Source organism: Cupressus sempervirens, chromosome 1 (assembly GCF_028749045.1).
Source record: "Cupressus sempervirens isolate cs-2001-9-10 chromosome 1, ASM2874904v1, whole genome shotgun sequence".
NCBI classification, from domain to species: Eukaryota; Viridiplantae; Streptophyta; class Pinopsida; order Cupressales; family Cupressaceae; genus Cupressus; species Cupressus sempervirens.
The window spans coordinates 458,486,237-458,503,179 of record NC_143118.1 but is presented as its reverse complement, the minus strand read 5'-3'; the positions used below and the strand labels follow the sequence as shown (position 1 = coordinate 458,503,179).

Sequence of the window (16,943 nt, the reverse complement as noted above, 5' to 3'; positions counted from 1 at the left end):
CGTATGGATTGTGAATTATGAAAAATATAAAGACTAGTGCTGAAGGGCGATAGAGTCAGTATTATAAGTTTAAAATGTACAACTTTATAAAATTCTACGCACATCAATTATAAACAATTTAGTAATCAGGATGCAACAGATCAAATATATGGACGCAATTTTAAAACAGTCTAGAATGTATTTTAACTCCTGTGGTTGGAGACAAACCAAACAGAGATTCGGAAACAATTAAATATTTCTCAATATCTATGATGTTCGATTTTAAAATGCTATAATTGATCTTGTCCACTTATCTATCATATAAATTATTTATAAAATTAAAAATAATAATTACTATATAATATTTTAACTCTAAAGCTTCAAGCAAATAAAATAAATATTTCTTATTGATCATACCGGAAATAAAATTGCACTGGAGACACTCCTTATAGATGATCCATCCAATGCAGTTTGACTCCAAAATCGCATAAATATATTTACTCTATAATCCGAATTCACGAGCTTAGTTCAAAAAAATCATTTCTTTACCAATGAAAGAATAAAATATATCACAGAGCATATATATAACTTTAACATGTAAAAATTTGATATGAATATGAATTGTGTCTTGTTTTTCCAATGGCCTATATTTATACACTTTGAAGGGTGTCCATAAACCATCGCACCCCTTTATAACAAATAACCACCAATATAAAATTTTAATATAATCCTAATTAAAACAATCGGTGGTTTAATAATTTTTAGGCCTTGTATCTTAGCGATGACAAAGTTGATTTGAAAAGTCCAAATATGTTTGGAATTTTTCAACTTCGGACAATACTCCTCTCCCTTGCACATGTTCACACACATTCCCTTCACTTACATCATTCTTTGGATATTTTTAGTCATGACAGATATCAAGTCTTCTGGTGGAAATTATTTTCATTATGCACGCATATGTCCAAACCTGCAAAAACGAAAGGCATTGTTAGATACAAGTCACTAAGAACATTCGCCTATGATTAATGAATACAACTCACGGCTTCTATTCCATTGCTATGCTCAGCAATTGATCCTGACACATGTCATTTGGAAAGATTCACATGTCGAACTCCATCATTTCTGTTATTGCCGAAACTTGCTTCTAGGACGCTGTAATTGTTTGTGAGCACATCGTAAATCATTCGTATTCAAAGAATGACCATCAACGCTACGGCTCGATGATGGTGGTGACTTGTTTACTTGTTTGCTGTTAATTTATCACACGATATTTTCTTTTATTGAGCATGGTCTTTTCCAGATAAGAATTCCAATCCACTCTTCTCATCAGAATTCATATTCTTTCAGTACTGGTTGTTCCATCGATTGTTAATGATTACTTTCAAATCTAAAAATCTCTGTTATAATGAGATAGTTCAGACTTTTGCTGACGGTTCGACTTCTTCTTTCTGCTATTTGATGATGTTTTTAGAACTATTTGCTAATGGAAACGTTGACTGGGAGTCCTTTGTTGATTGTCATGTCTGCTGTAAAAACTGTACGTAGAAGGGATCATCGCTGCTCTTTTTATTTTACTATTATATTATTCAGTTTTCACAAATGAATATTTCTTATTTAGATTTGCAGTTTCCAACTTCAGAATTTGAAATTCAGGCTTACAGGCATCCAGTTCATCTTCATACACCATTGTCAAGGATTTGCCCTTATAACTATCCCATCCTGAAAAATTCTCCAACTGCAATCTACATGATATGATTTTGGATCTGCATACATTGGTTTCCATTTGTGCAAGCTCCAACAAGTCTTCAAATTTTGGATCTGAATCTCTTTGCCCTCTAAATTTCTCAAAGCATTTATTTGAGAATCTGCCTGCTCCTTGCTTTTATGCATGGCTTCCTCATCCTTTCGGTGTGAATTGCTATTCCACAAGCATATATCTCCTTTTTATTCTGATGTAAGTCAATATAATGTCGGACATCCTATATCAAGAGTGTATTATATCCATTCATTGTGAAGGATGCAGTGGCACACTAAAACATTTTGAGGTCCTTGGCATGGCATTTGGGACTCTAAATTTTTGCAAAAATTTAGAGTTCCATCAGGTCGTACAACCTGCAAAAGGAGTAAACACTACACAACCTCCAATCAAAACCATTGTACGGTCTTTCAAAAGAAATAAACACCACACAATCTCCGAGCAGAAGCACCGCACAACCGTATGGCCTGTAGGAGAAGCAAAAACCGTATGGTCTCCAATTTGGGCAAAGGGGACACCATACACTATACGGCCATCAACCAAACACCGTGTGGAATAATCAGGGAAAGGGAAAGAGACAAAGACAATAGAAACCATATGGTTTGCAAGGAGAAGCCACTACCGTATGGATATAAATTACTAAAGGGCATATTAGACACCGTACGTTGAGCTAAGGAAAAGAGAAAGGTGCATGGTGACACCATACTATAAAGGAATGGAGAGTCTATAGAGTGACTGAAAAGAGAAATCAAAGCCAACATTCAAGGATAGAACCAAGTACTAGAGGGCACCACCATAGATACCGGACAGTGACCAACGTTCCAAAGGGAAATAAAAGGCAAAGACAAAGGCATGCGAGGAAACATCCTATGAAGGAAAGGGTATGGGATGAATCCGGTCGATACCATATGGTGTTGAGCAACACAAATCTGAGAAACTATTGGTGACACAAGAATGCAAAGGGGCCGCATTGTGATAAGAGTCTAGGGAGGCCAAAGTGGTGCTATTCAAAACAAGAGCTAAAAGTCAACACAAGGCATCACCTAAGGAAGGAAATCCGATTGGTACGGCGGCAGTAGCTAAGGACAAGTCCCTCGCTACCACAGATAACATGCAGGAGAATATAGAATGCAAGGACTTTCGTCAGACCAAATCATACAAGTTGTCACGCGACCAGCAACAAGGAGGAAGGTGGTGGGAAAGGAAGTGTACCGTAACCATTTTTTCCTACACAAAAGACAAGAGGAAATGGTTATGCAATCAGCTGGCAAACGCAGTTGGAGGGCATAGCTACAAGCAGATGGCTCCAATAGCATGAAAATGAATTGCAATGCACAGGTATTACGCTTAGGTGTTTTGCAGGAAACATGGACAATGGACGAAGTAACAAGAAGGCAAAGATGCAGCCAAAGGTGCAAGCACAGGTAACCAAAGAAGTTATCATAGAACAGACTATCACATTCGAAGCCCTGGATAGCGGAGAGTGCAAGAAATGATGGATGGATACACCACATAATGATCCCATTAAAAAGCAATTCAGGCACATGCAGGACCATTGGGCAATTCAAATGCCCATCTTTTGCATACAAAATTTTGATGGAGTCTTGCTTATCATGACTCAGGCATATGACAGGTCTCGGAGACAGTTTGTATTCATGTATCAGCACCACCAAATTATTGTATCTTTTGGGTAGACGAATTCACGAAAGTGTTTGGGATTCCTAGCAAGCATGGCAAAAAGATTGATAAGGCAAGGAAGATATCACCAGATTTCGGCAACACACTTCTCCAGTTGATGTACAACGATGATCTCACGCCCACAGAAAGGGAACATTTGGTCCATACCAACAAGGGTGGGGGTGTAAAGAAATCATACCTTTGGTAGGGTGAGTGGCAATGCCTTTGGATGTTTTGAGGATCTAGACGCTCTTTCGATATTGCCATTACTTAAATTACCCTCATGAATGGGCTTAGAAATGGCACAGTATATGATTGGGCGACTCTGTTGGATGATTAGATGGAGGAGTTCATGATACTCCAACACAGGACATTTTACATGCCCTACCATGCCATCAAGTTATTTTTGGAGGTTGTGTGCATGCAAATACCCCCTCAAGTTTTACACCTAATACCTCAGGGCCGCGTACACCCAAAGAAGCCACCTATTTTCTACTAGTTACATCTAGATATGATGAGGCCTAGAGGAGAAACTCAATTAGTCAAGAAGCGAAAGAAACAGGTAGTGGTCTCGGAGAACGACTACGAGATAGAAGGTGAGGATGATGGTGATAGCAGCTAGGAGGAGACAAAGGAGACATCACAGGCCACCAAGGCTAGGTTGGAGGACCCCTTGGGGGAAGATTTGGCTATTGAGATAGAGGTAGCAGAGGACCCCTTGGTGGCAAATGTGGCTATTGAGATAGAGGTAACAGAGGAGAGATGTGCTACGACCACCCCTACACCTCCACCAATCAGTTTTACTTGCACTTCTTACTTGTTTGGGTATAGTGCAGCTCCCAACGATAAGGATACTAGGATTGGTGAGAGGATGAAGGTTGTTGTCCTATCACCACAGCTTGTTCCAGTAGCTAAGGTCGTTGAGATGGAGGGGATAGTAGCAGGAGAAGCGACGGTTGGTGAGAATGGGTAGTTGGACGAAGATGAGATCAGGCAATATGGAGTGATAGCACCTCTAGGCATTGTGTCTGAGGCTGCTATGGACACTTGGCTTGATCAGTTTCAGCTGACACAACAAGTTCCAGTGATCTCTGCAGTCCTTTCACCACAGTGCTTGTTGCCACAACTTGAGGCCATAGTAGACTTTGTAGACAAGATGCCAAACTCAGAGATCGTGCCACAAGTAGAGTCTAACGAGATGCAGATGGTGTTGCAAGTAGAGCCTTCAAAGAGCATAGAGGAGACATTCATGGAGCCGCCCATGCAACAACTAGCACGGTCTTAAAAGGAAGTGTCTGATCCTATGTTGAATGGGTACTTGGCGGAGATAATTGCCACTGCCCGATGGGTAGTTACATCGGCATGACCTTGGGCTCATGAAGGGGTAGAGCGGAAGGTTGAGCAGCTCTTAGCCTTTGTCATTGATGGGTGTGTCGCATAGTTTGATCGGTGTTTTCGAGCTAGGGGATGGTCGACTACGAAAACACTTGAGATGTTGGACAATTGGTGTATTTCAGGACGAAAGTAGGATAGGCACACTCAGGCTATGCTCAGGCAGATTGAGGAGGTCTTCCAAGAGGGGTATTATGAGATCCGAAGGACTCAGTATGTGGTGTACAGGGTGGAAGCACAGAGGCTGGCAGCAATAGAGGCTCGAGAGCATATGGCTACTCATCTCACAAAGATAGAGGCAAAGTTGGTTAAGACGGATGGAGAGTTGTCCCATTACTAGAACAAGAAAGCAAAATTGGAGGCCCAATTGAAGGACAAATGACTGCAAAAGGGCATGCTGGAGACTTGTCTAGTGAGCAATGTGGAGTTGGTAGATAAGAAGGATAAGGAGATCCTCAAGGCTACTATGATGGTGAAGTCTACCCAAGAACGCTTGATAATCGTAGAGAACAATCTCAAGTTACGATAGAGCAAGTGTACCAATTGAGGGTACAATCCAAGGACACTCACTCCACTTACTCTTCATGAATTGCTATTGTATATAGTTGTCTTATTTTTGTTGTGTGTCATTCGGAGACGACTTTCTTTTTTGGGTGGATGATGCTGTTGGCAAAAATGTATTAAATTGTCGAGAAAACACATGTTGTCTAAATGTGTTAGCGTTAATCATGTTGTTGGTAGTTAGTATGACCAAGGGGTAGGTAGTTGTGGTTGCGAAGGTTCATATCGCACCCCCACTATATGTACATTCCCTCAAATGGAAGGAGGCAGCAATGTTATGTTCTATCATTTTCGCTTATAACCTTTTGAATGTAATTTGTTGGGATTAATGAAATTCATAGCAGTTCTTTGATAATGTTTTGCAATTACTCATTCTGATATATCTCTTATTTCAGTAGTATGCATTTAATATTGTCTACCAATAAGCGGCAAACAGTTGAATAGTTGAATGGAAGAAATTGTTGTTGATTAATGGTGAAGCCTCTGTATTCATACCATTTGTAATTTGTTGATAGCAAGTTGCAATGTATGATTACTCTGAATTCATTAAAAGCTTTACTTCAACTACTTCATGCTCATTGATTCGCATACCCTATGGTTTTCATGTGTATAAGTCATAGTTCCCAGAATCGCGCGAAAATCGCCGAAATCGCTGATTTGGTGATAAGATTAATGGGCTGCAATTTTTTCTGAATCAAAAATCATGATCGGTGATTTTTTCATGTGAATCACCTAAATCGCCAATATCAGTGATTCATGGCAAAAATCGCCAAAACCGCCCATGAGTATTGGCATGAATCGGTCGGCGGTAGCAAGATGTAAAGTTGGACATAATAAAAAAATCACTTGTGTTTTAACTTTCTTTTTTACCTTTCCTCTTTGTTATAACCCTAAAGGGCCTTCTAATTGTTAAGCATGAGTAGAAGAGAGAAAAAGTGAGAGAGAAGAAGATAAAAGAAAAACCATAGGTTTCCAACCGGCAAGAAGGAAGAGCACCAAAGAGATCAGCAGTCCATCTAGGGAGGCCATAAATTGCATTGGGAGCATTAAGGAGTCAATATCAACACTCCTCAACTCATTTGTAAGAGGTAAGTGCTGATTTTTTTTTGCATATTAGTGTATTATGCATTTTTTGTTAAATTTTTATAGTTTTCAAGATTTTTAGTTTAAATCTTGAATGTTCTTTATTTTTACTAAATTGCAAACTAGGGTTTGTTGTTTTGTAGTTTTTATTAGTTTCAAACTTTGATATTTTACATGAATTTTTTTATTGCAACAGCCCTTTGCTTTCATTTTCCGCAATGGGTAAAAAAGATGAATGTTGGAAATATAACGAAGAGTTTCCTAGAAGAACCAAATATCAAACAAAATGTATGTTTTGTAGAGAAGAAATAACTTCTAGCGGTATTTATAGATTGAAATACCACATTGCTACTATACCTGGACACGATGTTACAATTTGCACTCAACAAACTACTGAGGCAAAACGAACTTGTTTAGTGGCATCAAAAAAGATTGAACAAGACAAAGCGAATAGGAAAATGCAACTTGAAGGGTTAAGGGGTATTGGCTCCCATGTTCCCGTATCCGCAGCCGCATCTACATCTGCATCAGCTTCCGCATCCGTAGGTTGTGTTGGAGAGGGTTCTTCTAGGCCTTCTTTTCATCCTAGTTCTACTGCTCATGCAAGTGCTAGTGCTAGTGCTAGTCGGTCTTATACTAAGACAGAGTCCAACACCAACCTATTGAGGCCTAGAGTGTGGAAAAACAGAATGGATAGTTACTTTGTGCCCCGCACTACTCCTGGTTCCAAACCCACGCTTGAGGGCATGGGTTTCAACAAGGAGATTCATGATGCTGCCAAAAATGAGATATGCAAATTTTGGTACTTTTGCAACATTCTATTTGTTGCAGCCAGGTAATTGATTCTTTTTTTTTTGTTTTCTTTAAAGTTAAAATTAAAAGTAAAAGTAGAACTTTAATTATATCTACTTGTTTTATGATTTGAGTCTTTCACATCTAAATTTTTATTTGTGACAGGGCTCTTTATTGGCAGAACATGATAGATGCAATTGTTATTTGTGGTCTGGGGTTTAAAGCCCCAATTGAGGCTGAGTTGAGTGGATACCTCTTGGATGAGATGGTAGAGGACATGAGGGTTGAGCTCGAGGAGAACCAAAAGGAGTGGATTGCAAAGGGTTGCACCATCATGATTGATGGTTGGACAGAGAGGAGGAATGGAACACTCCTCAATTTTCTTGTATCTTATGGAGGTGATTGATCATTCTACTTTCCTACATACATAATTGTAAATTTTGATTTGTTGAATGCTAATTTGTTGATGATCCATTTAACATTATAATTCGTTGTTTTGTTACTTGTAGGATATACCATGTTCATCAAATCCATTGATTCTTCCGCGCATGTAAAAAACGCCACATACTTATGTGAGGCTATTGAGGAAGTCATAGCAGAGGTGGGGGAACAAAATGTGATCCAGGTGGTGACAGATAATGTTGCAAGTTATGTTGTTGCAGGTAAACTTTTAACTTTTCAAGTTTTGAAAATAAATTTATTTGAATTTTGAACTTTTTCTAATTCTAAGTTTCCTAAGTTCTAACATGTTTGAAATTTGAATTTCTAATTAACTTAAAATTGTTGTAGGTAAACTTTTGATGGAAAGGCACCCCACCATATTTTGGTCCCCTTGTACGGCACACTACATTGACCTCATGTTGGAGGAAATTGGCAAACTTGAGTTTGTCAAGTCATGTATGGAAAGGGCAAAAAACATATGCAAGTTCATTTATAATCATTCAATTGTCCTTAACACAATGAGGAAGTACACAGGAGGCAAGGAGTTAGCTCGCCAAGGTATCACGAGGTTTGCCTCGAATTTCATCACCCTGCAGTCCTTATTGACATCAAAGGATGATTTGAGGAGTATGTTTGTCGGCCAGGAGTGGATTTCATCTTCCTATGCTACGACCACTGCAGGGATAGATGTGGTGAATTGCATATTTGATGAGGATGGTTTTTGGAAACCTGCTAGAGAAATCCTTAAGGTAAATTTATTGCAATTTAACATTTAGTATTTTACTTTTACTTTAAGTTATATTATTTTATATTTAAGTTTTGACTCAAATTTTTGTTTTACTTTATATGTAGGTTACTGAGCCCCTTGTATCTTTGCTACGAACTACTGATGGGGAGAAGCCCTCTATGGGCTACATTTATGAGGGCATGGATAGGGCTAAGGAGGCCATTAGAGCCCAATATGCAGGAGTGCAGGAGAGGTATGCCCCTATTTTGGACATCATTGATAGAAGATGGCAGAATCAGCTCCATCGACCCATCCCTGCAGTAGCTTACTCTTTGAATCCGACATTTCATTTCCGTCCTGAGTTCAAGGCGAATGCGGAGGTTCTCACTGGCTTATACACAGTGATCCAGAGGTTGAGTAGTGATGAAGATAGCGCTGCTACAATTGTTGAGCTAGACAAGTTCAACAATAAAGAGGGGCCACTTTTCTCTGGCAGGATGGCCATAAATGTTCAGACAACACTATAGCCAGGTAAAAATTAAATAATATATTCAATGTTCATGAATCTAGATTCTAAACTTAAAGTTGATTATATAATGCATTAATTTTAGAGTTGTAATTTGTAAATGAAACTAATTGTTTTTTATTTTCCTTATTTCAGATAGATGGTGGCAAATGTTTGGGGCCACAACCCCAAAACTTCAAAAAATTGCCATCCGTATTGAATCAGCCAAGCAGTGCTTCTAGATGTGAGCGCAGTTGGTCCATGTTTGAGCACATCCACTCGAAGAGGAGAAATAGGTTGACAGTGCAAAGGTTGAATGATCTTGTCTTCGTTCATTACAACCTTCGTCTTAGAATCAAATAGATTTTGGGCGCAAACTCCTCTCCGATCATTCTAGAGGAGATTGATCCAGAATCAGAGTGGATCACAGAGGTTGTGGAACCAATCTTTACTGAGGAAGACCGCACGTGGGTTGACCAGGTGGATATAGAAGTTGAGGCTGTGGCCATGGCAGAGGAGGCAGCTAGAGCACGTTCAGGCATTGGTAGATGCACAAACGCAGGCCCTAGCAACGTTGTTCGTGAGCCCATTGCCCATGCGGGGGATATGGCTCGGCAGTCCTGTAGGACCTACCTTAGACGCCTTTCTAGTAGGCAGACTGGATACTCAGAGGCTGAGGCCGAGGCTGCAGCAGAGCTAGAGGATAATGATGAGGATGATGATGAGGCTTGAGCTGGAGCCTTGTTTTTATATTTTTTTTACATATATTGATAGTGATACTGAATCACTGATAGACATACGTTTCAAACTTTCATGGATCTTCATCTTAGATTCTTACATACATTTATGATTTGATGTCTTATGAATCTTCATCTTACATACATTCTATGATTTGAATCATTATGATCATTTGATTTTTATTTACTTCAACTAGCCTACAATTTACATTTTAGTACATAACATAGTTACGTATGTGATGGATTTTATGTTCCATGTTTATCTATGTTAAGTTTTAACTTATATTTGATGATGTTATAGGGTGTTTAAGTTATATTCAATAAAGGGTGTATGAAATAAGTCTTAAATTGTTAAAATCTCTACATTTAAAGGTTTTTTCAAATTCACCGATTCATCGCTGATTCACGATTCGATTCGGCCGTGCCGATTCCGATACAATTCCGATTCTCGTAACTTTGGTATAAGTGATCTGAATTCATTTGTATAGCTGTGGAAGATTGCACCATCTTTGCACTGTCGATTCTTTGGTGAAGTAAACATTGGACTGATACCACTAAGTCATCAATAATCTCTTGCATTGTTAGAAATAGATTAGATTCCGAAACCCATCTCTTTTTGCATTTTATTTCAAAACCCCCTTGTTAGGATCAGTTGAAGAGCCTCCATTATAAAATCATTCGTTGTTTGAGAGCAAGTTGTTAAGAAGAATAGCATAAGCCCTCTTGTGAGAATGAGAATATCACATCATTTCAACTTGGTTATGTCCAATAAAAAGTCACAAGTACACATTGCAAACTTTGGGGTTGCTTTAGTTGATCACACAATTCAATATTGCTCAGCATTTAAAGATTATTTGTTCAAGAGTGAACAGAATACTTAGTATTTTATTCTATGTTGAGAAGTGTCAGAAAACACCCATCAAAACCACCAAGAGTGGAGTGAGAAATTGAAATATTTCTAATTAATTTCCCTCCAAGAGCAAATTTGGTAAGCAAAAGGGGAGTGGAAAGTTGTTGCATGATAAATTTTAGAAAGTTTTCACTATTACAAGTGGAGAAGAATCTTGGACAACTCAATGACAATTTTTGGCAACTATCATAACCAAATTAGCAAGAATCCCTAAGGGGGATGCTTGGATTTGGGCACCAAAATCTTGCATGTGGAATAGACACAAATATTGCAATTTTAGTTTTTTGGAGGGTATTCTGGATATTCCTCTTTCTCTCATTTTTGCACATTCTCAAGAAGATTATTTTATGGATGAAACCAAGCCTTATGGACTAAAACCCCATAAGCAGCAGGTGGTCAGAGGATAGAAATCCTTTGCTCACAATGGACAACCTCATCCAGATTTTGCATATGGGCTGAAGGAAGATAGGAGATTTGTTGGTTTCCTCATTTCAGTTTGCAAGGCTTTGAGTTGTCTGGAGTAGTTTTATGAGCATAGTTGTGTATTTTTTGTTGTTGTGGGTTACTTGTGGGTGTATTACAACAGTATGCTGCTGTTATAATATTTGTGGCAGACTATATATTCTGTATATTTCCATTTGGAAGTCAAACAGTGACATTGGTGATGTATTAAGTGATTCCAGTCAATTGTGGGAGTGATAGTTCGTGAGTTTTGTATGATATTTTGGAGTTTGGGAGATTTTGTGTTGCTGCTATTATTAACCAGTATCAGACCTGATTATATGATGCTCACATCAGAAAAATGAATTTCAATAAGATTCTCTAAGGTTTAATTAAAATTGGCCTCTTATGTGCAAGACTAGCTAGCTTGTTTTGGTGTTTTCGGTGAAATTCAGTATAACATTTGTAAATCAAATTTCTAGAACTTGTAATATAAAATTTTGGATTCAGGACACTGCATGTTTTCTTTATAGAGCTGGGACTCGTTTGTCCCAGATGGGTTTTCCTTAGGTCCATTCTATCTACTTTCCTATCTTCACCTCATAGTAACTCAAATACCATCCACTATGGCTCCTTCATCTGTGTTAGTCCTAACACATCTGGAGAGAGCACAACAGACAAAAAGAAAAGGATATTTCCTCTTTTGTACAACAGAACTGTGCATCTACTTCAGAGTATTAGCTCTACTTTCAACAATTTGAACAAAAGTTACTAGGCTTGGGATAAAAGAGTATTAGCTCTACTTTCAACAATTTGAACAAAAGTTACTAAGCTTGGGATAAATGGGTCCTTCATAGACAGAAAACAACTGATGCTACCCCCAGGAGAAGAATAAACAGTAAAAGTAAAGGTGCTACTATGGATTTAATTAAGTGGGACCCTCCCAATAGTGATCACATGAAGCTCAATTTTGATTGTGCCCTGAAAGGTGGCCGTTGTCCCACAAGTCCATGAGCCATTCTAAATTGATGTTGATCCTTACTCTGCTACATGATCAAGAAATGAACAGAGGAAAAGTAGGGGCTTGATAGAAGACTTTAAGCTCATCGGTCATTATTGTAGGCTCCATGTTCCATAGTAGCCACTCTAAGTATCACCTAATTTGTCAGAAAATGAGGACTTTAGCTCAACTTCAACTCTATGCTGTAGTGACATTGTTACCAGCAAAGAGATAGCAAAAGATTCCCCTGCATAATGGCAGAGCGGATTTCTTGAACTTGAAAGTAAGTCTTGAACCAATGATATGGGTTTATAATTGAAGGTTTAATTCTAAATATTGCTAAAGATACTTGATGTTAGCCTTCTCCTTGTATTTTCACAATTACCGAGGGACACTTGAGATGCTTGTATTTCCACAGGTCGCACTCACTTGACTTTCTCTCATTCATTCTCATTGTAGCTGAAGTGATAGATCTTTGCGTTTGTCAATCTGCTTCTATTTATGGAGGTGTGGTCTGGTCATTAACTTGTCTCTTTTGTGGCTTTCTCCTCTGCTTTTAGGTTACGTTACAAAGCTTATGCTGTTAACACGAGTGGGCTATGCAACCATTGTTTCACTCAGTGTGTCTCTTTCTGACCAGATAGAGGCCATTATGATAACATAGTTACATATACTTTGTTTATGCAATTTTAGGGGAGGTTTTCTTAATAAGTCACACTTCAAAAGGCTCTTTGTCACTTTAAGTACCATCCGCATTGTTCAATCAAGGATCTCAACACAAGCAATCTGCTACTTCATATTTGTCTACAGAGATCAGGCCATTTCTTTGTTGCACCCATGCTTATGGACAAAAATGGCCTCAAATGTAGAGTTGCTAAACTTGAAGCTGAGTTGGGAGCTTGGCCAAGAACTAGAAGAGATATGGTGAATATCTTTGCAGCAATTGAATCCCCTGGATTTAAATATACCCATCTCCAAGATTCCGGGCAGGCAATCATTAGTACCATCCACATATTCCACCAAATAGGGCCATTCACATCCCAAGGAAGGGAGCTAGTGCAATGTGAAACAGGTGTAGATAACCTTGGTGAAAATACTAGTACAATAGAATTTAAGAGACTGTGAGAAAAAGATAAGCAATTGGAGGGTGGCATGACCCCATGGCTTAATGATAATTTCTTGACAACTTTGATTGGTGTTTGGCTGATTTTTATCTCAAACACTTATTTTTTGTCTTTTGCATTACAGGCTTTATTTCGTGGCTATGCTCTTTTAAAGCATTTCTAGTTGGTTAGTTATAATGATTATTTTTCTTCTGCTTTGAAAGTTGAATATTTTGTTCTTGTGGCGACCAACAATAGCCCTTGTGCTTCTGCTAATGAGATTAATAGTGTTTGTAACCTCTGCTGCTGAGAATTTTTATGGTCGGGACTCAATGAACCTTGTGTTTGTGTGTGGGTGCACACGTGTGACCCCAAAGGCTTGGCATAGAGAAAGGGATACATTGAAGATGAGAATCTGATTAAAACATTGATCCAAATGATCGCAAAATTATTGATATGAGGAAGTTGAAATAGCACAAAGACTATTAATCCAGTTTAATTGATTAAAATTATTTTATTACATTATAAGTTAAAGAAAACAAATATCGTTAAAGTTAGAATTAATACTTACGATCTACATAGAGAAACTGTTTGTTTGACCAAATTAGTGCATTTGTCAAATTCATAATACAAATAAAGAAGGATGAACACAACTTCCTATGGGAAATCACTGAAGTGGATAATTTAATTTCTTCTAAGTGCAAACATCAAATGCAAAAATGATCTGCCAATAGTGGCATGTTGTGATGGTTAAGATGTTGTGTTGTTATCCTTGCCATCAAGGTTCAAATCTCATGGGGATGAGGTCCCCCGTTTGTGGCCTCACTGGTTCATAGCTCCAGGTCAAAGCGTTTACCCCTCTTAAAATAAAATAAATGCAAAAATGATCTGATACAAGAATCTTATCTCTATTCATCATTATATATGAATAGCTAAAATCGTGTATTCTCTTTAGTGTTGCAGGTGAGTTTGGTTCAAATAAACATAAAAAAAGGATATAGATTGCAATATCCATCTAACCATAAAGACAGTGGTTTTACCTATGGAAAGTTGTATACTACAGTTGACTGGATGGAAATAACTATTAGCACACCTTTAATGATGGATTGTCCGACCAAGACAAATGACATCTTACATTAGTAATTAAATGGTATTCAAATAGGTCCTACAAATCAATTTGATCAAAAATATATGTATGCATAAATATGTATAAAGACGGAATCAGATAACCATAACAACGAACTGAAAGCAAATTGATAATAATTCTTAGCATAAAGGTTAAATTTTGAACTTGCCTCCAATGAAGAGCTGTGAATTTGTACTCATTCCCCTTATCGGAAGAAATGGAAAATAGCCACTGCTAGCGATGGTGGCGCTCCTGCCTCCAAATAAATATCTCAACCGTAATACCAGAGCCATGTTTATCCAAAGTTACATCAAAGTGGAGGCTATCTATGAGAAAAACTTAAAAAGACTGTAATGGTGTAATTTAAGAACGAAATAGCGAGGAAGACGAGCTTCGTGAAGCAAATAGCAAAAGCATATCTCGTCTGAAACAAACGTGCTATGCGTTAAAAAGAAGAGAAATGACTTCTCAGTGAGGTTTTGGAGAAAACTCTCTAGTTGTCGTTTAGCGTTGTTGAGGCCAATTTTGTTGCTCTTCCGACAATCAGAAGTTAGCATCCCATTGAAATGGATAGTGTACAAAATGGCGTATTTTCAATTAAAATGTTAAATTAATTTAATAATAATTTGTTTTTTCATAAATTTTGTCTAATTTTAATCTTGATAAGTAGGAGATAATTTCCACGGCAAGTTAAATTGTGATATTGTTATCAGAATTTAACTGTGTGATTTTGAGTCAAACTCATTGACCCATGTTTCATAAGTAGTGATTCAACATGAATCCATCTCTCATGAGAATAAATGGAACACTTAGCACTCTCATAAGGCACAACACTTGGTGAAGGTTTTGCAAATGGGGTTGCAAGCTTTGGGTTTAACCATGGAGGAATCTCCATAGTTAAGCACGTTCAGGTTGGAGTGGTACAAGGATGGGTGACCCCCCAAAAAGTCTCGGTGCTTCACCCCTATGAGCATCACCTAGATCCAATGAGTGTTAAGTGTTCCATTTATTCTCATGAGAGATGGATTCATGTTGAATCACTACTCATAAAACATGGGTCAATGAGTTTGACTCAAAATCACACAATTAAATCTTGATAACAATGTCATAAATTTAATATGATAAGTGAAGATATTTTCATAGCAAGTCAAGTAGGGATATTGCTATCAAGATGTAATGTACTTTTTGAGTCAAACTTCTTGACCCATGTTTCATGAGTAAGTGATCCACACATAAATCCATCTCTCGTGAGAATAAATGGAACACTTAGCATTCATTGGATTAAGTGATGCTCCCATGGGTGAAGCACTTGGACTTCCCGAGAACACTTAGCATCCATTTGGATCTAGGTGATGCTCACAGGGGTGAAGCACTGGGACTTCTCAGGAACACTTAGCACTCATTAGGTCTAGGTGATGCTCACAGGGGTGAAGCATCAGGACAACTGGGACTTCCCAAGATTACTTAGCACTCATTGCATCTAGGTGATGCTCACCCTAGGTGATGCTCACAGGGATGAAGCACCAAGACTTCACCCCTGTGAGCATCACCTAGATCCAATGAAACATGAAGCATGGGTCAATGAGTTTTGACTCAAAAACTACATAGTTAAAATCCTAATAGCAATATCACTAAATTTAATCTTCTATTTATAGTCTTTTACTTCCCTTTGCCAATTACGTAATTTGACTTTTAAATTTAAATATTAAGATTTTAAAACGGGTTCTTTCCAAAATTAAATATTATGAATATATTAGACTATAAAATATTTTAAATTGCACATTAGGTGTTGTAGAAAAAGACCTTTCATTCATTTAAATATCTAGGAGTTTGAAAAGCATTTATGAGCATCAAAGAAAATTACATGACATGAATATTATAGTTACACTATGTGATTGTTTCATGTTTTTTAGTTCATGTCGTATGCACCATATCATTCACTGAAATGCTACTTTTCAATTAGTTTGTCCAATCATAACATTTTATTTTCTAACAACTTTTTGTAAATATATAGTTTGAATTTATATTGATTTTTTTATAATCTATAAGAAATTATTTATCTAGAATGTTATTGGTTGATGTCTGCTACAATAGCGGTGTGAGACTTTTGTTGACAAAAAGCAACAATTGTTTTTTGTTAAGTCTACATTATATTGTTCCCAAAATGACAACTATAATAGAAAATAAAAAATGTACCAATTGGTTGGTCTTTTAACTTTTGACATATTAAATTAACATTAATAAAGAGTTCCTAGTTGGTCTTATTTGCTTTTAGCATTTAATTGTCATTAATAAGGAGTTGTTTCTCTTGATCATTCTAGGTGTTTTATTTTATCAAATTTTGTGAATAGTCAATCTTCCTTTCAAGTTTAGTGTAATTTTATCAATGTGATTTTTATTGTAATAGTTATTGGGATTTTTTATGACTTTGTTTTTCTCTATTTTTATAGGTTTTGTTGTGAATTTTTTTTGTTTTATTTGTATGTGATAATTGAAAATCTTAACTCAAAACAAGTGGATTTTCTTATAATTCTATTTTATATTTTTTGCATTCATTTTATTTTTATTTTTCAATTCATTAATGTAGATTTTGTTCTTCTAATTTTTTCACATAAAAAAGTTAAAGACTTAATTTAGGTTTGTTTTCATAGAATCTATAGCTATTTTATTGGCATTGAGAAGATTTATTAAAACATCTTGTTCATTTGTTATA

The 16,943-nt window shown here is 37.2% G+C and overlaps 1 protein-coding gene across 2 annotated transcripts in view; it reads right to left on the bottom strand.

Moving 5' to 3' along the window:
- LOC149578278 (glycine-rich RNA-binding protein 2, mitochondrial-like) overlaps positions 1-14,802 on the bottom strand; it is a 74,470-nt gene extending 59,668 nt beyond the window's left edge. The window contains exon 1 of one of the 2 annotated variants that reach the window (XM_089828071.1): positions 14,400-14,802. In XM_089828071.1, coding sequence (XP_089684197.1) covers positions 14,400-14,523 — 124 coding nt within the window. In that variant the 5' untranslated portion in view covers positions 14,524-14,802. The remainder of the gene's footprint in view (positions 1-14,399) is intronic. The other variant, XM_089828075.1, reaches the window with a different exon arrangement.
- Between the last annotated feature and the right edge of the window lie 2,141 nt (positions 14,803-16,943).